This window comes from Geotrypetes seraphini, chromosome 6, assembly GCF_902459505.1.
Source record: "Geotrypetes seraphini chromosome 6, aGeoSer1.1, whole genome shotgun sequence".
Classification (NCBI taxonomy): Eukaryota; Metazoa; Chordata; class Amphibia; order Gymnophiona; family Dermophiidae; genus Geotrypetes; species Geotrypetes seraphini.
The window spans coordinates 88,954,450-88,974,585 of record NC_047089.1 but is presented as its reverse complement, the minus strand read 5'-3'; the positions used below and the strand labels follow the sequence as shown (position 1 = coordinate 88,974,585).

Genomic DNA, 20,136 nt, shown 5'->3' with positions numbered 1-20,136 from the left:
TAGTCTAATGATCTCTCCCTCCCCCCCCCCAACCCAAAGTAGGCTGCGGGAAATGGGTGTACAGGTACTTCATTATTGTTCTCCTTACCTGTAGGATTTAGCAAAATGGAAAAATCGCCGAAAGAGCTTTACTTCGGATTTACAAAAGAAGAAGGAAGAACGGGAAGAAATGGAGAAAAATGCCTCTGAGAGTTCAGAGCGACACACCAAGACGTTCCGTGAAATGCAGCAAGACAGGTAAAGAGAGACGACCTGCATTCTAAAGGAAACCATCAACACTTCTGTGCCTGCATTTTTCAAATTGGTGTAAGGGTATTTAACCAGGTTAATAGCATCTAACTCCTTTACAAAGAAAATAATGCCTCTGTAAACCATAGTATAATAACATGGATGGCTGTTCCCAAATAGCTAAGTAGTTCATATTGAACAAGAATAAAAGTAGGCAGGTCTTGGAGAACCTGAAATTGAGACTTAGGAACTGACGAACAAAGCAATTGACAACTTCAGACTCTGTTAAAGAATAAGGTTTTGCCTGCTGGTTGGACAAATGGCTGATTCTTCGTTTCACCGTAGCACTGCTCAGCTTTGTGTCCTACCTACCGTAATAGTTCTTTAATTTTTTTAAAAATCATGCAAACAGCTGCATATTTTATTTTTGCTTTGATTGATGTCCTATATAATTTTATCCTTCAGTTACTAAGACTGGGAACAGCAAGGTTGCTGATTGTAGGGGGATAGGGAATGGAACGTTCAACCTTTCCCATATGCATTTACTACATTCGAGAAAGCAGTCCAATATTTGCTAGGCATGTAAGGGCAAACATTTTCAGGCAAGAGAGAGAGAATTAGAGAGAAACTGCTTTTAAGGTAGTATTTATAAAATCAGTCCTTAGTAGATTTGGTTAACTGAAAAAGTGGACCTGAGATGTTAAGTGATGTTGGTTGAAGTCATGATAGTTTTGAAGTTAAATAGGTAACATTCAAACAGTATAATCATTGCAAACTTAATAAAAATACAAAGTTTTAAATGTGTTTTTTTTTGTAGGTCGAATACTGTTTTAATGTTAAGTGATGCTTCTGTTAAAACACTTTACCTCCTTCAAAAATGTTCTTGTATTGGGTAGAGGGGGGAATAAATAAAGAAAGCCTTGTAAAGTAGCACCAGCAAGCTCAACTGATGTGATATCTGAATATAGTTCCTGGTGGATGCCTTTCAGTATCTTTAATTGCTTTGTACAATTTGTAGGAGGGATAAAAGCAGCTGCTTTCTTTCTGTGACACCATGTCACGAACTAAGAGGATGGTGAGGCAAATTCTTTTGAGGACATAAATTAATGTAGCCCTTTGGTGTACTGAGAAGTGAAATGTCTAAAAGCCACATCCTAGTGGGGAGATTTTCTTTTTCCTTATATTAAAGAAGCAGTCTATCCCTGTTTCTAATGACTTGCTATTTGTTTTAGGGAGAGCAGGGAGCAAGATTACCACAATGGCAGCCTGCTGAAAGGAGGGTACAGGAGACCCTATTCATTGAGTGATGATGTGTTTGCTGAAGAAATGGAGCCTTCCTTTTCACGAGCTGGGAAGGATTACCCCGTGAAAGTCAATGCTCCTGGAGATGAATCTATCAAACGACTAAGTAAAAAGGCTTATACTACAGAAGTCGGTACACAACAGGTGGAAAAGTTCAAACAACCAATACAGAAGAGTTACACTGTGGAAGTCGATGCACCCTACAGCATAACAAGGAATGAAACAACTTACAGCACATACAATTCTCAAAAGACCACCACAATAGAAGAACCTAAAATCCCTTCAGAAGATCAGAAACCTGCCAGTTTATCCACACACCAAACTCTGACTGCTCAAACTAGGCTGCCTGGAGTCTCGGCCTCTCTCCCCAGAAGCTACCAGAGAACAGATACCTCAAGGATAACATCTGTGGTTACCCCAAGACCCTTTGGTGTCCAGTCAAAAGGAATATCATCACTTCCTCGGTCAATCACGGTAAAAATCCATTCTGTTTCTTAAATATTTGACATTGCACTAAAATTCAGAGTACAGCATTTTGTGTAGTGATTTCAAATTACCTGTCACTGCAAAATGAATTTGCTGCATTGGTTTAAAATTTGCTGCAATGAAAGTTGAGTTCATCCTATGCTAGTTTAAAATCCTGCGAAGAAGAGTGCCAATATTTAGATCATTGGAGTAGGAGTTGAGTAGGAGTTGAGGGGAAGTGCTATATCTTGAGTTCAAAACATCATGTGCTATTGAACTTGTGTAAATTCGAGTAAGTCAATTTATTTCCCTGTGCCTCTGCAACCTAGTTAAAAATAAGGTATTTTTATCTTATTTCTCTTTAGTTAGTAAATTTAAAATATATGTTCCTTTTGCTTGAAAGTCTGTGAAGATGAGAAACTGAGGCAAAATCTTTCATGGACTTTCTCGGTTAAGATTGCAGCTGTTAATAACCTTGTTTTAAAAAGGTCGGCAGCACCTGCCCATGTAACATGTTTACCTTTGCTTTCTAGCTGGATGATTCACGAAAATATAATGGCGATCTATATGGAGAAAAACAAGCTCTGAATAACTTTGCAACCAATTCACTGCCTAAGCGAGATAATTATCAGCATCATACTAGCAGCACAGAGAAAAGTGATGAGACAGATGAGGAGGAAAAACAGGAAGAAACACAAGCAACACCATCAACTGAATCACTACTTCCTTTATCCCAAAACCAGGATATAGATTACTCCAGGTTGAAATCATCACATTACACCACTTCTGAAGCCGTTACAATCTCGTCTTCTGCCAAAACGAAGAGCCTGCCATTATCTGAGGCCCCAAGTACAGGGCCACAGGTGAGCTGGAATTGTTGGTCTGTGCTCGTTAAAACTATAGGCTCCTTTTACAAAGCTGGGGGTAGAAGTTTCTATTGCAGGTCGGTGAGGTAAATGCTCCGATGCTCATAGAAATTCTATGATCCTCGGAGCATTTATTTTGAAGGCCTGTGGTAGAAACCTCTACCACAGCTTTGTAAAACCCAGCGTATATAATTCATGCACTGTAGACATTGGGAAAGGGCTGGTATGGAGAACCTTCCTTTTTTTTATGCCTCTCAACTCCCAAACCAGATTCACACCTTGAACTTCCTACATCCTGAAATCAGATTCATAGTTCCAGCTTGCCCTCAGACCAACTGATCATCTTAATCTTCACAAACAGCAGGAAGCTAGTTTCCCTGCAGCCAGCAGCATCGTTTAAATTGAAAAAGCACCACAGGCGCACTCTGATACGGATGCCGTAAGCATGTTTTTTTTGTGTTCAGCTCATTTTGTTAGTGGCACCATTTTAAATCTGAATTACTTCCTACTTACTGAGCCTAAAAAGATTCCAATAAGATAACCCTACCGATAGTAACTATATACCTCTGACGTGTTATCACAGAGAAATGTTTTAAAGGAAGGAAAAGATCTCAGTAATGCTTTAGCACGGGTTATCAGTTAAACCTCCATGCCATCCAGCACATTGCCATTGATCAGAAAGAAAAAAAATATATTAATATTAGTTTCATGCATCTTGTGTACTTGTAGTACTATTTTACCACATAATTTACTAACAGAACTGGATCAGTAGCAGTTCAAACCAACTTCTTTCAAAAACCAGCAGTTATTTATCTGGCTCTCTGTTCAAATCCAGATCATTCCATCCCAGGATGAAAGAGAAAATTCTCAACAGAAGTCTGACTCACAGTTCAAATCACTTTCTATTACAGCAGAAAAAGTCTATTTTTTCTATAAAACCAGCAATTACTTATCTGGCTCTTGGAAGAAATTTTATTTCTTCTACAAAACCAGTGATCATTTGTGTGGCTCTAAGGACGTTTCATTTCACTTGGTGCTTCTTCTGGAGACTGGATTCACCAGCTATAAAACTCTTTCACTTTTCTACTATGTGGTTTATGTCATTTATCTGCCAGTCTGCATTGCTCTGCAATTATATACCTTTTGCAGTTGTATTGTACCATTTTAAATCTGGCATTGCAGGCAGTAGCAGAGATACTAACTCCTTACAGCCAGTTAAGATTATGAAGACCACTGAGCAGCATCTTCCTATAATACTGTTCTCTCCTCTGCTCTTTATAGCCTCGCTCCTCCCATGTCACATTCTGTAAGGCATGTCAAACTCCAGCCCTGGCTGACTTCTAAGATCCGCTATTTATGTTCTGCCCAATCTGCGGAATGTCACTGGCTGAAATCCCATGCTCATACTGACTTCATGCACTTCAAATTCCTGCTGACCTCTTTCCAATCACCCGCTTGACTGATTCTCTTGGAACCAGTCTTCACTATCTCTTTGCCATGCTCCGATTCCTCCTACACTTTCTCCCCAGACTATGGCTGAGTACTTCCATGACAAGGTTTACAAGATTAACCTTGAGTTCTTGATCAAATCGCCTCCACCTCTCCCTCCTCCTGTCTGTCCTGCCATCCTCCATTGACCCCTGCTGCCTTTTCTTCCTTCTTTGAAATCATTGAAGAGGAAACTGCACATTTTCTGTCATCCTCCAAACTCAACTACCTGTTCCTCTGATCCCATCTCCACCTGTCTACTGATTACCATCTCTCCTAATGTCATCTCCTCAATTTGCCATATCCTCAACCTATCACTCCAATGTGACTGTACCCGATGCCTTCAAACAAACTGTAGTTATGCCACTCCTCAACAAACCATTGCTGGACCCTACCTGCCCCTCCAATTATTGCCTCATCTCCCTCCTACCCTTCTTATCCAAGCTACTTGAATGTGCTGTTCACGGCCGTTGTCTTGAGCTATCTTCAACCTGCTTCAATTGGACTTCACCCTCTTCATTCAGTGGAAACTGCCCTTACTAGAGTCTCCAGTGACTTGCTCCTGGCCAAATTCAAAGGCCTCTACTCCATCCTCATCCTCCTCGATTTATCTGTGGCGTTTGACACTGTGGATTACCACCTACTCATTGATACGCTGTCCTCACTTGGGTTTCAGGACTGTTATTGGTTTTCATCCTATCTCTCCCATTGCACTTTTAGCATAAGCTCTGGAGGATCCTCCTTCACTGCCATTCTATCAGTCAGCGTACCTCGAGGCTCTCTCCTATGACCTCTTCATTTCTCCATTTACACTTCTTCCCTTGGTGTTCTAAATCTCCTTCCATAGCTTCCAGTACCACCTCTATGCTGATGACTCGCAAATCTGCTTCTTTTACATTGCTACTTGGATATCTCACCGCTATCTAAAATTAAACATGGCCAGGACTGAACTCTCATCTTTCCTCCTAAACCTGCCTCTCCCCTTTCTCCATTATCTTTGAGTGGATAATGCTATCATCCTCCCTGTCTCGTCAGCTCGCAACCTTGGAGTCATCTTTGACTCATCTTTTTCCTTCTCTTTGCATATTCAACAGATTGCCAAAACATGTCATTTCTTCCTCTACTATATTGCTAAAATACTGCTTTTCTTTTCTGAGTATACTACTCAGGCCATCATCCAAACACTCATCACCTCTTCCTTGGGTTACTGCAACTTGCTTTTTGCAGGTCTTTCGCTAAGCCATCTCTCTCTCTCCCCTTCAATCTGTTCAGAATTCTGCTGCACACCTCGTATTCTGCCAGTGTCGTTGTGCTCATATTACCCCTCTCCTCAAGTCGCATCACTGGCTCGCTGTCTGTTTCCATGCATAGTTCAAACTCCTCTTATTGACCTACAAGTGTATTCACTCTGCAACACCTCAGAATCTCTTCTCTGTTATCTCTCCCTATACTCCGCCCCGGGAACTCTGTTCGTCGGGTAAGTCCCTCTTGTTGGTACCCTTCTCCTCTGCTGCCAACTCCCGACTCCATCCATTCTACCTTGCTGTTCTGTGTGCCTGGAACAAACTGCCTTAGTACATTGGGCTCTGTCTCTGGTGGTATTCAAATTCAGGCTGAAAGCCCTCTTTTTTTGAAGCTGCATTTAAATCCTAACCCTACCAACTTGTAAAGCACCCATATCTATTCTAATTCCCTGTATAGTCCCCTACCCTTTCTGAGCAGCATGTATAGATTCACCCTTTTAGTCCTGTGTGTCTATCATAATTAGATTGTAAGCTCTTTTGAGCAGGGACCGTCTCTTGCATGTTAATGTACAGCGCTGCATGTGTCTGGTAGTGCTATAGAAATAATAAATAGTAGAAGTAGTAAATTGGGCTGGGATGGAGTCAATGGATTAGGTTTAGCAAACCTGGAGGTTTGAAACTGATTTTGGAGACAGAGTAGGAGGAGGATCATTTGAGACTTGGTTTACAGTTTGCAGGAAATGGGTTGTTCAAATCCATATAATCCAAATGACCTTTTGTAAACTTGGTAGGTTTTATGGTTTTTGTGATAACCCAGCATGAAGATGCATGAAAGATTTGTGTCCATTGGTTCTATGGTATGCAAATCTACCTCACGCATATTTTATTATGCATATCCTGACAATCAGACACGCTAGTGATTCCTGTAGTGCTGGCTTGGGGACCACATTTAGTTCATTTACATATGCACATAGGCAAATAACATGAATTAGACAACAGAGGCTGGGATCTGTAAAATGCCAAGGACTGAAAACCAAATATGTGGGAACAGTACAGTTTAGGGGGTGAAGAATTTTTGTGCACAAAAGACTAGCGGGACTTAGATGTGATAGCATGTGATGATCTTAAGGTGGCCAAACAGGTTGAAAAGGTGATTGTAAAAGCTAGAAAAATGCTAGGGTGCTTAGGGAAAGTTATGCCCAGTAGGAAAAAGGAGGTGTTGTTACTCCTATGTAAGAGTCTGGTGAGACTTCATTTAGAATATTGTGTACAATTCTAGAGACTGCACCTTCAAAAAGATATAAACAGGCTGAAGTCGATCCAGAGGAAGGCTACTAAAATGGTCGGTAGTCTTCATCATAAGGTGTAAGGGGACAGACTTAAAAATCTCAATTTGTATACCTGGGAGGAAAAGCAGGAGAGAGGAGATATGATAGACATTTAAATACCTATGTGGCATAAATGCTTATGAGGTGAGTCTCTTTAATTTGAAAGGAAGCTCCAGAATGAGAGGGCATAGGATGAAGTTAAGAAGTGATAGGCTCAGAAATAATTTAAGGAAATACTTTTTTTTACAGAAAGGTGGTAGATGTGTGGAATAGTCTCCTGGTAGAGGTGGTGGAGACACTGTCTGAATTCAAGAAAGTTTGGGACATACATGTGGGATCTCTTAGTGAGAGGAGATAGTGGATGGGCAGACTAGATGAGCCATTTGGCCTTTATCTGCCATCATGTTTCTGTTTCTATGGCAGATCTACACACAAGAACATGTGTAAGTTCAAGCCAGTTTTCTTGTTGCAAACTGCAAGAGGATCAGACAGCAGAAGCCTGATGCGGCTACATTTCTCCCATACACAGGCTGTCAGGGATATGCTGTCAAATAACAAAAATGCCAAAATTTATATATGGAAAAAAATATATATATACGAGTTCAAATATTTTTATTGATTTTCAAAGATACAATAAAAAACACAAAGGTATTCGGTAAGGAATACATTGAGAAATATAAATATGCACTGACAAAAATAATGCTTTAGTACACTCTAGAGCCATAACATAGAGGAGTGGGGTAGAGTGTCTTAACAATAATAAGGTACCATGATATCTCAAAGCCAAATGTATCCTAATCCTGGAGAGGAGGAGGAAAGGAGAAAGAGGAAGAGATCAGGTTATATGAAGTAGAGAATGACACGGTGACGGTTTACCCGCGGCCACCGCATTTAAGCCGCGGGTCACCGCCGAAAACGGGGAAGAAAACTAGCAGTCGCTGCGGTGACGGGGACAAGGCCATTCACCGACCGCGGAAACGGTGAACAGGTTTGTCCCCGCGGGCCAATGTACCCCCTTCTAGGAACCGCTATTTACCTGTGTTTCACCGTGCTCCTCATTTGTCAGATCAACCCTTCCTGCCAATCGCAGCGGAAGGGTACCCAACCCCTCCTGCCGGTCCTCCCAATGGCCTCCCCTAAGATCGCCGGCAGGAGGGTACCCAACCCCTCCTGCTGGACCCCCCCCCAACGAACCCTCCCACCTCGGAACCCCCTTAGTCTTACTTTCCAAGTTGGACCGGACAGCTCCTCGCTCGTCTGGCCAGCAGGCCTGCCTCCGTCCAAATGAGGCGGGCCCGCCCCTCCCCTCCTCTGCCTCCCAATGGCCTCCCCTAAGATCGCCGGCAGGAGGGTACCCAACCCCTCCTGCTGGACCCCCCCCCCAACGAACCCTCCCACCCCGGAACCCCCTTAGTCTTACTTTCCAAGTTGGACCGGACAGCTCCTCGCTCGTCTGACCAGCAGGCCTGCCTCCGTCCAAATGAGGCGGGCCCGCCCCTCCCCTCCCCTGCCTAACCCACAGGATCCTAGGGCCTGATTGGCCCAAGCACCTAAGGCCCCTCCTATAGCGGGAGGGGCTTTAGGTGCCTAGACCAATCAGGCCCTAGGATCCTGTGGGTTGGGCAGGGTAGGGGCGGGCCCGCCTCATTTGAACGGAGGCAAGCCTGCTGGCCATACGTGTGAGGAGCCGTCCGGTCCAACTTGGAAAGTAAGACTAAGGGGGTTCCGGGGTGGGAGGGTTCGTTGGGGGGGGTCCAGCAGGAGGGGTTGGGTACCCTCCTGCCGGCGATCTTAGGGGAGGCCATTGGGAGGACCGGCAGGAGGGGTTGGGTACCCTTCTGCTGCGATTGTCGGGAGGGCCTTGGGGGGGGTCTACAGGAGGGGTTGGGTGCCCTCCTGCCGTGATCGCTGGGGGGAGGGGAGACTTGCAGCCGTAGCCGCGGTCACTATGCTAATCACGGCAGGGAGATCTTTGCTGCGATTAGGTACATTTAAAGTACATGTCGTGTTTGTTTTTGCATTGCTAGCCCCAGGGGTGGTGGAAGATTAGTGATTGAAAAACTGTATGAAAAATAACTATTTTAAATTTAGTGATCAAAATGTGTCAGTTTTGAGAATTTATATTAATTAATTTTTTCTCTGCGTGTTTTGTTTTTGTATAGTTATTAACTAATATTTAACTAAGTTTTAAAGTTTTAAAGAATGTTTCCTTTATACGTAAATAAAGAAAAGTGAATGGGATTGCAGTGGCGGTGACGGGGCGGTGAATGGGTTGGCAGTGGCGGTGACGGGGCGGTGAAGAGGATGGTGAGACGGGGTCGGGGCGGTGACAGGGATGGTGAGACGGGGACGGGGCGGTGACGGGGATGGTGAGACGGGGACGGGGCGGTGACGGGGACCAATTTTTTCACCGTGTCATTCTCTAATATGAAGCAGTTAAACCAGATGATTGGAAAGGAAGAAGAAGATCAACAAGATGGAAAGCAGGGCGGGCATCAACATCCATAATAAGTATTTATAAATCAACTGTAAAGAACAGTAATTCAGAATCTAGCCATCTGTGAAGTCAACGGTTATAAAGAAAAATGTTGTATAGGTTCCCAAATGCGAGATATGGTCAAGGATCTGTTAGAGAACTCCGCTGCTTTGATTTCGTATGAATGAGTCATGAGAACTGAGTTCCACCAAAACACAATGTTGAGGGTATCTGCAGATTTCCAGTTATGGAGGATCATTTGGATCGTAAGGGCAATCAGTATGTTAAGGAGAGATTGTTGACTAGAGGTAAGTGGGTCAATCACTGCCAGAGACCTAAAGAGGAGAATGTCAAAAGTGAAGTCAGATGTGATAGGTAGTATACGCCGAATAATTCCCCATACTTTAGTCCAGAATGAGGCGAGAATAGGACAAGCGTAGATCATATGGTGAAGATTGCCCATTTCCGCAGAACAGTGCCAGCAAAGATTAGAGTCTCTAAGTCCAGCTCGAATCAACTTGTGAGGTGTCCAGAAAACATGGTATGCTAAAAAGTAGAGTGATTGAGTCAAGCTAGCAGAGGCGATGGGACGAATAATTTTACAGAAGTATCGTACCCAATCCTTGTCAGAGCCGCGCCAAGAGACAAAATTCGCCCAGGTGTTGGAAGTCCTGTTGGATCTAGGGAACAGATGCGATCTAAGTTCTTTAAAGAAGAGAGAGGTTGAATGTCCTAGGAGAAAGCCATGTTGAGATAGAGTGATAAAATGGGATGTCTGAGAGAAGGTGAAAATAGAAGGGGAGTATTTTTTCAGGCAGTGAGAGAGTTGAAGCCAGTGAAAGCATTCTGAAGGGGGTAAGTTGAATTTATCCATAATCTGAGAGAAAGACAATAAGGTTTCTTTGTTCATTACTTGACCCAGTGACCATATACCTTTATCGATCCATAAGTGCCAGTGTATGAAACGATTATCTATGTTGAATAAGGAGTTGAACCAGAGAGGAGTAGCCAAAGTGTGTCTTCTATCAGAATTGGAGAGGGCATCAAAATGTTGTATAGCCTGAAGAGTTGCAGAAATAGTAACAGATTTAGATGGAAGAGTAGACGGAGAAATATATGGTAAGCAAGATATGGGAATAGGGTTTGAAAGATATTGTTCAATGTAAACCCAGGCAGCGTGGTCATTATCCGTGTCCATGACCTATAGCCATATAGAGCTATAGCGAAGTAATGCTGCAATGTGGTATAAGAAAAAATCAGGGAAGCCCACCCCTCCATCCTCCTTGGAGGATTTGAGGATTTTCATTGAAGTACGAGGAGGTTTTCTATTTCAAAGGTAATCTGATAATTTGCTCTCTATGGATTTGTAAAAAGCTTTGGGGGCTAATCTAGGAAGCATGGAGAGATAGTAGTTGATAATCGGGGAGATGGTCATTTTGATAGCTTCCAGCCGCCCCCACCAGGACACTGAAAGAGGAGACCATCTTTTTAAGAGGGTATCTACTTTGGTATTTATAGCTGATAAGTTGATGGACATCATCGTATCAGTATCCTGATGAAAGAGAGTTCCGAGGTATTTCAGGGAAGAGTCTGCCCATCGAAAGGAGACCGGACCACAATCGGATAAAGAGGTGACATCGTTAAGAGGCATGATTTCCGATTTATCCCAATTAATGCGGTAACCCGATCCTGAGGAGAAATCAGAAACCAATTGAAGTAAAATAGGGATAGAAGAAGCTGGTTTGGAGAGGAATACAAGTAAGTCATCAGCATAAGCCAGAGTTTTAACCTGTATAGATCCAACCTGGATCCCAAGAAGATGTGGGTGTTGACGGATGGCTAACAAGAGAGGTTCAAGAGCTAGGTTGAAGAGGAGCGGTGAGAGGGGGCAACCCTGGCGTGTGCCTCTTAAGATGGACAGGGGAAGAGAGGGAATCGTTAATCCTCAGTCTAGATGAAGGTTTGGTGTAGAGAATGCGAACCCAATCAGTAAAATCCGAACCACAGCCAAACCAGGATAGAGAGGTAAATAGGTGACTCCATTCAACCATATCGAAAGCTTTCTCAGCGTCAAGGGATATCGCAACCAGAGGATCAGTAGAAGAGTGAGCTAAGTCAAGAAAAAAATATATATATATAACTTTCGGTAGCAGTACTCCACCTGTGCGTTAGCCCAGAAGGAGATTTTCTTGCCTCAGATTCATAAAAATTTTGATTATTTTAAATTACAGTGTTGTTCTCCACAAGACTCTCTATGATACATTGGGTACCCCGGACCCCTGAGGAAGGAGTGTTTCTCTGAAACACAGACCTTGTTGGGTCCATACTCCATGTATATGAGAGCCATTTTTTATGGATTACAATTTTGTATAGACTTTTAATAGATTCCTGCACCTTGTACATTCCACTCTGCAGCCTTTTCCTTGTTTTTGTTGTTCGCCTTTTACTGCAGACCCATTGGATTTTTCTTTGTTTTGCTGAATGAGGATTTTTTGGCATATAAGAAATAAATACAAGACAATGCTTCCTTCAAGTGAAAAAAACTAGTCTGTATAAAATGCAAACAAAACCACACCAATTAGGAAGCAGGTGAGAATATTTCATATATGAAGAAAATGACTAATATAAAAAAAAACTGACCAGCAGAATCTCCCTCAGAGCCCAGTGTTGCAACAGGAATGGACACATGTGCTACAACCAAGTTTTATATATACCTATAGAGGTCAAAGTTGCTTAATGTGGAAAAAAATCAGAAAAGAATTGACAACTTGAATAAAATCGATGAAGTACAAAAATTTAGGCATTGCACTCCAACATATGAATTCAGTGAGAGAGAACTTTCTCTAAAACTGCTCTTATCATTTTTAAAAATCATAATGTCAATAAAATAGCAAAGGTGTCATTCAAGCTAGCAGCTTCTGTTGTCTAATTCTCCGGCAACAAAAAAATTGACTTCAACTTTCACATTTATGTGCATGGCTTTCAGTCCAGATAATGTGAACTGTTGGAGGAATTTTTCCTATTAATAATGTTTTTAGTATGTAACCCCCAAATGTTAGAAATGTTTTTTAATTCCTTTCACAAATGTGCCAAGTTGACACTATGATGGAGGAGCTCCTGTCCCTTTCATCCAGCCTTTCCCGGCAATGTTTCTAGTGTAGGTGCTACATTCTTACTTACTGCTTCTCTTTTCTCACAGCATGGTCTTTCATAACTCAGCTTTGCTCTCAAGGTGTGTGCCAAGATGGTATTTGGCATCTTTTTGGGGTCAAACAGGGGTGATCTGTAGGCATGGCTTTTTCTTTGGCTATTGATGATTGGGCAGTGCATCTGACTTGCTCATTGGTAATGGTTGCATAATTAACCTGTAGTTATGTTTTCCATTTGGTGCGTTTGCTGGCCCCGGTAGACAGTTGCACATTCATTAAAACTGAGCTAGTGTGTAACCTGAGAAAAATTTATAAAGGAGGTAAAAATCCAACTGCATTGTAGCCTTGTACAAGGCCCTTTTATGTGTTGTTTTTGAAGTCTTCAGCTTGAGAAATATTTTGTTTATGATGTGGTATTGGGCCAAAATTGCTTAGGAACGATAAAAGTTCATGATTAGGACTTCAGCGATTTAACAATAAAGTAGCTTAGGTTTAATTTTGAATTGGGTTTTTCTTTTGATGTGTTGTCATACGCAATGATTAGTGTGACTATGGTGGAAATTGTGTTTAATATTCACTTTAGTAGAGAATATGGAAGGGGGATGAATTTAGGGAGAGATGGTGTGGGCAAGTAGACTTTACTTTAGTTTACATGAGTCACTCTGTGTAAGCAACCACTTCAACATTTTCAGAAAGCTTGAAAATGTCTTCAAGTTGCACAGTAGTGCTTTTAAAATCTCCTTAACATGCACATTGTCGGCTCAAGCACTTTGGCCTGTCTGAGCATAGAAACGGTACATCAAACAATGGGCACACTGTGCAAATGGCAGAGTACTGCAGACTGAGAGGGCCCCAAACTTAACTGTTCATATGCATGCTTCAATGTTTATATGTGGTCTTTAGCGTGCAGGAAAAAAAAGCAGGATAAGGCAGAGTAACAGGAACAGACTAACCTAAGTAAGCCAAAAGAGTTGGTGATTATCCTGGGCTACACCTTCTGAAGAGCACCCAGAAGCCTAGGACTGAGGCAAAAGGAAAATTAGAGAATGAGGTAATAGTGGAAAAGCCTTGGGAGTAGGGTGTTTAGAGGAAGACACAATATGGAGAAGTATCCTTGTTCTTACTCTGACACCACTCTAGTTTCCTACCACATTCACATTCCTTTTCCCTGGAACTGAGTCAGATGGATTTGCTTATCTCCTATATTCCTGCTACGGAGTCAGGATCTTCTGTTGAATGGCCTCCCTATCCAGCGACAGCAAGAATCACATAGACATGTAGAAACATGATGGCAGAAAAAGGCCAAATGCTCATCCAGTCTGCCCATCCACAGCATCCACTATCTCTTCTTCTCCCTAAAAGATCACACGTGCCTGTCCCACACTTGTAATACAGTGGTTAAAGCTAAAGCCTCAGCACCCTAAGGTTGTGGGTTCAAACCCACGCTGTTCCTTGTGATCTTGGACAAGTCATTTAATCCCCCCATTGCCCAAGGTACATTAGATAGATTGTGAGCCTGCTGGGACAGACAGACAAAAATTCTTGAGTACCTGAATAAACTCATGTAAACCATTTTGAGCTCCCCTGGGAGAATGGTATAGAAAACTGAATAAACAAAATAATTAAATATTCCACACATCTACCACCCTTTCTGTAAAGTATTTCCTTAGATTGAGCCTATCATTTCTTAACTTCATCCTGTGCCTTCTCATTCTGGAGCTTCCTTACAAATGAAAGACACTTGCCTCATGCGTATTTATGCAACATAGATATTTAAACGTCTGTCATATCTCCCCTCTCCTATCATATCTCCCATCTCTCCCACCTGTCCTCCAAAGTATACATATTGCGACCTTTAAGTCTAGCTCCATATGCCTTATGACTATTGACCATTTTAGTAGTCTTCCTTTGCACCAACTTCATCCTGTTTATATCTTTTTGTAGGTGCAGTCTCCAGAATTGTACACAATACTCTAAATGAGGTCTCACCAGAATCTTATTACAGGGACATCAATACCTGTTTTTTCCTACTGGCCTTACCTCTGTAGGCACCCTAGCATCTTTCTAGCTTTCACAGTCATCTATTCAACCTGTTTGGCCGCCTTAAGGTCATCACATACTATCACACCCCCTAAACTGTACCATTCACTCAGATTTTTGTAGTCTAAATGCATGACCTTGCATTTCTTAGCATTAAATCTTAGCTGCCAAACTTCAGACCATTCTTCAAGCTTCATTAGGTCTTTCCTCATGATGTTAGGGATGTGTATTGCAGATTTTGGTATCATCCACAAAGAGACAAATCTTACCTGACAACCCTTCAGCAATATCGCTTACAAAAATGTTAAAGAGTGGATCCAAGAGCTAACACTTGAGGTACACCAGTGGTAACATCCATTTCCTCAGAGAGATCGTCATTGACCACTATCTTTTGCTGCCTTCCACTCAATCAGTCCCTGACCCAGTCCATCACTTTGGGGCACTTTGTTTATTTATTAGATGCCTGTGTGGACACTGTCGAAGGTTTTGCTAAAACATCTAACACACTCTCTCTATCCAATTCTCTGGTCATCCAGTCAAAGAAATTGATCAGATTTGTCTTGACAGGACCCATGTTGCCTTGGGTCCTGAATCCACTGGATTCCAGAAACATTACTATTCTCTGTTTTTAAAAGCCTTCATTCAACACCCTCTCCTGCTACTGCTAGTCCCGTGGCATCAGGAGATGACATTTTATGAAGACGTCTCCTGCTGCTGTTGGAAGGGGAGGCTTCTTCTGGTGACTTCAACATAAATTGGTATGTGCTGGGGCGGAACTATGTGCAGGCCTTAAATCTCCTTCCCGGAAGGTCAGCTCCTTTGGCAGCTCTGTGGAGGAAGTGAAAAAATGCCATCGTCACCTTTTGGTTTTTGTTTTTCGTGTGATGGTTTAACAAATTTCTGAAACTGAACATCTAAGCTTTTTATTAATACTAGATTCAGAATTTTGGCCTGATACAGTGGCAGAAGGAAGACAGATTTTTAAAAAAATGATTTTTGACCTTTTGCTTTCTCCCACCCTCTGACACTTCTGAATACCTGAATTTTGAGAAGTGGGTGACATCAATAATTTAACAGCTGTCAATAGGAAACATCCAGATGTAGCCATCACATTGACCAACTGTGTTTATATGTGCCAAATTGTCCCCCACTGGAAAATTACTGAAGTTCACTGCACTAGCTTGAGCAACATAAATCAGGTCTGTAATACAAAAATATGTTAAAAATCTGGATTTTGAATATTTGAGAGTGAAGTTTCAGTTCATCTTTTTACGAGAACAAATTCACATTGCACTTACAGTAAGGCTGCCAACTGGATCCAGATTCACAGGGGAGGGTTGGTCAAGTTCTGGGTTTACCCCAGTAAATGCTGGGACTTAGGGCTCCTTTTACGAAGCCGCGTTAGTGGGTTTAATGCGCGCGACTTTTCATCAAGCGCTAACCCCCGCGCTGGCTGAAAAACTACCGCCTGCTCAAGAGGAGGCGGTAGCGGCTAGTGCGGCCGGCGGTATAGCACGGCTTTGTAAAAGGAGCCCTTAGTCTTGCTTTTTTAGAGTTTGTAATAGGGAACTAAAAAACCAGTTGGTAGCCTTAGCTTACAGTAATTATGAAATCTGTCTAATCTGAAAGCCAGGCAGCCATTTTAAAACATTGCGTTCTCTAGTTATAGCTATGAAATTCATGCTATTGTATAATGTTAAAAAAAAAAAAAAAAAATCTTTTGCTCTTCCCTGTCACTGTGCTGATAGATAATTAAAACATATTGTGCACAACCTCATTTTAGTTAGTGTTGAAGACAGTGAAACTGGACACTCAGGTGTCATGTTCTGTGTTTCAGGAACGGTACAGTGATATGAGAGTCAGCATCAACCAGAGACCAGGGAGCAGCCATGGCTTTGGGTTTAAAACCACCTGGAATAGTAATGGAGTTTTTGTGACCTCGGTTGAAGAAGGTGAGCCTTAGGAGGATGAATTTTCAATGTTTTAAGAATTATGAGAGCACAGAGTCAAACAAATGCTGAATCTTTAGAGTCTACCTACAGGTAATCCTGTAATTTCCAAAAACATGTTGAATTTTAAGGAGTAAATAGGTAAGCCTTTCTATACACCTGCTTGATTATTAAATAAAAGCAAAATAAACAGAATAAGGTGACCTTTTGACAGATTTTCAGAGGTTAAAACCACCTTTCTCAGACCAGGACATTATGATCAAAAGACGGCCCTGACATGAGGTTTTAACCTGTCAAAAATAAATTAATGCACTAAGAAGGTATTACCTTAGTCTGTTTAACAAACATTTAAAGGGAACTAATATGGCAATCACTCTAATTATATCCTGCTTGATTTAGGAACTAGTACTTTGTAGACACTAACGCTGCTAGGTTTATTGATTGAATGGGATTAACTGCCTTTAAAGAGATTCATTTTATAGCATGGGATGATCACTTATAACATGGTCAAGGATTGGACACTGGTTTTTAATTGCATATTACTCTATAGGCTTTAATGCTGATTCACTTATGTGGTTGAATGTCTTGAACCCCAGTATCTGTGTTATGTGATATCTACAGGGCATTTTAGCAACTGGATTGGCATTAGAGTGTAATTATGTTGCCACCAAATTAACAAAAGGGAACAATTTCACAATGAATTGATGATGCTTCCTTTGTAGATATGCAGTGTGTTAATTGCAGCCATCTAAAGAAGTCAGTAGGAAGTAGTAGGAATGTGTGTTGTAGTTCTACAAAAGGGATTATAGATCTATTTTTGATGATTTGATTTAAGAACCTAATGCTATTGTTTATCCAATGGGGCCAGGAAATAGATTTATTTTCTATCCTGATATCTTTATTATGCCAAATAGGAGCCTGGAAAGTTCGGGAACTAGGTGGAGAGAATACATTTTCCAATTGAATGATAGCTATTCTAGTAGTATGTATTGTAGTGAATTGATGGGAAATTTGGGCTTTAGGCATATAGGGAACAAAGTGCAAGGGAACAGGGCGCATAAGTTGCAACTTGATAGCGTACCAGCCAGGTACGTTAGAAGATGGTTGTGTTGTAGTCATCCACAAGGTGCTGTAGCGTAGGGTGGCAGCTAAATGGTAAAGGTAAAAATCGGGAAAGCCCATCCCACCTTGTTGTTTCGATGCTTTTAGGGAGGTTAAGGCAATACGAGGCCCATCTTTTTACATTTGAGCTTTCTTTTTGCTGCCAAGATGTGGTCCACAAATGCAAGACTCTACTTGAATGTTGATATGTTGTAAGTTTTTCTGCACATGCTAGAGGGCATGATTTTGGTTTTGATTCATGCCTCTGCACGTCGGTTCTTCCTTGGTCACAACTACCATGTATCTCCAAATATGTACATATTTCATGACCCGTTATTTCTTTTCCTGTTTGTATGGTTTTATGAAAACTCAATAAAGGTTTTTTGTTTTTTAATGAAACTGAATATGGCACTTTGAAAATGGCACCAATTTCAGGTACTAGATTTAGTGTGTTCTGATTTGCAGCCAAGCGCAATTAAAAATTTCACTTTCATGTTGGGTAATTGGTATTACCATGCTCCACAGAAGAAAAATGGCTGTGGAATGGCGGAGGTTTTGGAAACTTTCTAAAAGAAAAATACCTTTTGATTTGCACACGTTTTAAGGTAAAGACCAGGGTATGCTCCACCTTTGCTGCTGTAGAACTGCGTGGTACTTGCTCCGTTTGAGGCCATGCAGTGATGCAGAAGATCTAATTTTACTCCATAAGGGTTCTGTGGCTTAAGTTCTGTACTACTTGTACGTTAGCATCACACAGCCAGCGTTCTGCACAGTTTCAGAACCATCAGGATCATTCTTCATATGTATTATTTTGAAAGGAAAAATAAATGACGATTGTCCATTGTTGTGCACATTATCTGTGCACAGAAAGGGCCTATTTCTATTCCAGTTTATCTGATCCTCTTGCCTACTCAGGGAGCCCGGCAGATTTTTCCCAGTTGCGTGTGAATGATGAGATCCTTGCTATTGGCAGCACCGAGCTTTCTCATATGGACTACAGTCAGTGGAAGGAAGCGCTGGACAGTGCACTGGAAACCGGAAACCTGGTAATGGATGTCAGACGATATGGAAAGAATGGTGAGTTGTTTCCCTGGGAAACCAAAGGGCATTATTTGCCATGAATAATCTTTCCCTTTTTGCAAGCTTTCTGGAGTTGGGTGGAAGCTTTACAGCTACGTCTGCTTCCTGCAGGAACTATTTTTATTGTTAGACCCAAGTGCTTTTGGTCTAATGTGCTTTTGTAAAGAACATGGCTGGGATGTCTTGATTTAAGGTGTGTGTTCCATTTTAAATAATGGATTGAATGGTGCAATTATATTAGGTAGCCTAAGATCTTGGCGCACGATAACAATGAGCAAACTTTTGAATGCTCTTTGTTTGCCAATCTTACTAACACGGGCTGTTAAAGTGTAGTTGTAAGAGTTCATGATGTTAGAGTTACACAACTACATATGTGGCAGGCACAGGGCACATCTCCAGGTGAAAAATCAATTATGTTTTTTTTCTGTGCTAGAACTGATGACCATACTGGCATGACTTTTTATACAGATGTGCCCCAGTGGTCTCTGGCTGTCAGAAATGTTTCTTCCCGTTATGGATTGTGCCTTTGAAATTTCACTAAAGCTGCCATAGCCAAAAAAAAAGATTTTATTTAGATGGTGGCAATCTTTAAACTTATTTTATGTATTTAAGATAAGTATGAAGTGTCTGCCTCTTTGGGGGAGAGGGCTCTTTATCTTTTTGTTGCCTACAAGGTTCCCCTTCTTTTCGTATGTGAATTAAGAGGGATTCCTATGTATTGGCGATTACATACTGTTCTGTCCTGTGATTTAAATCTACATAATGGCTGATTGGTTTGTTAGCAGAGTGACTGGAGATGGCAGTTTTGCTATTTCCCTGTATCTGTCACATATGGGGGGTGTGTACATATATGGTTCAGTCCTCATTTAATATTTTTCCAAGTTTCCCTAGAACTGCTGTTTAATCAGCCTGAATGCTTTGTTAGAGTAATTGGGGACAATACATGTTTTATTTCCTGTTTGTTGCTGATTCTTATTTTGGGTGAGCAGAGTTAAGTGAGGATTGCAGTGCATATATGACTTGTTTAGCAATTTCTCTAGTATTAGAGAATGGCACGGGGACACATTTTTCCCCGTCCCTGCAGAAACTCAATTTCTCCGTCCATGTGAGTTTTGTCGTTGTCCCAGTCCCTGCCCCATTCCTGCAAGCTCAGCCTTAACTGCACAAACCTTGAACATTTATGATTTTAAAGTGTTTGAGGCTTGTGCAGATGAGGACAGAGCTTATAAGAAGGGGCAGGGATTGGAAAAGAACTCGCTGGGATGGTAAAATGAGTTCCCGTGGGGACAGGGAAAAATTTGTCCCCGTGTCATTCTCTATCTAGTATCTCTGTTTGTGCTAGCTCTTAAGTCTTTTGTCTTGCATGTTTGGGGAAGGTGGTCTATTTGCAAATGCCCTATTTCTCATTCTGTACTTACAA

The 20,136-nt window shown here is 41.7% G+C and overlaps 1 protein-coding gene across 12 annotated transcripts in view; it reads left to right on the top strand.

The window, feature by feature from the left end:
* Nucleotides 1–20,136, top strand: part of LMO7 (LIM domain 7) — a 444,867-nt gene that overhangs the window by 355,244 nt on the left and 69,487 nt on the right. For all 12 annotated transcript variants that reach the window (XM_033950185.1, XM_033950181.1, XM_033950180.1 and 9 more), the window contains 5 exons: nucleotides 95–237; nucleotides 1,461–2,004; nucleotides 2,529–2,858; nucleotides 16,424–16,538; nucleotides 18,552–18,713. In XM_033950185.1, coding sequence (XP_033806076.1) covers nucleotides 95–237; nucleotides 1,461–2,004; nucleotides 2,529–2,858; nucleotides 16,424–16,538; nucleotides 18,552–18,713 — 1,294 coding nt within the window. The remainder of the gene's footprint in view (nucleotides 1–94; nucleotides 238–1,460; nucleotides 2,005–2,528; nucleotides 2,859–16,423; nucleotides 16,539–18,551; nucleotides 18,714–20,136) is intronic.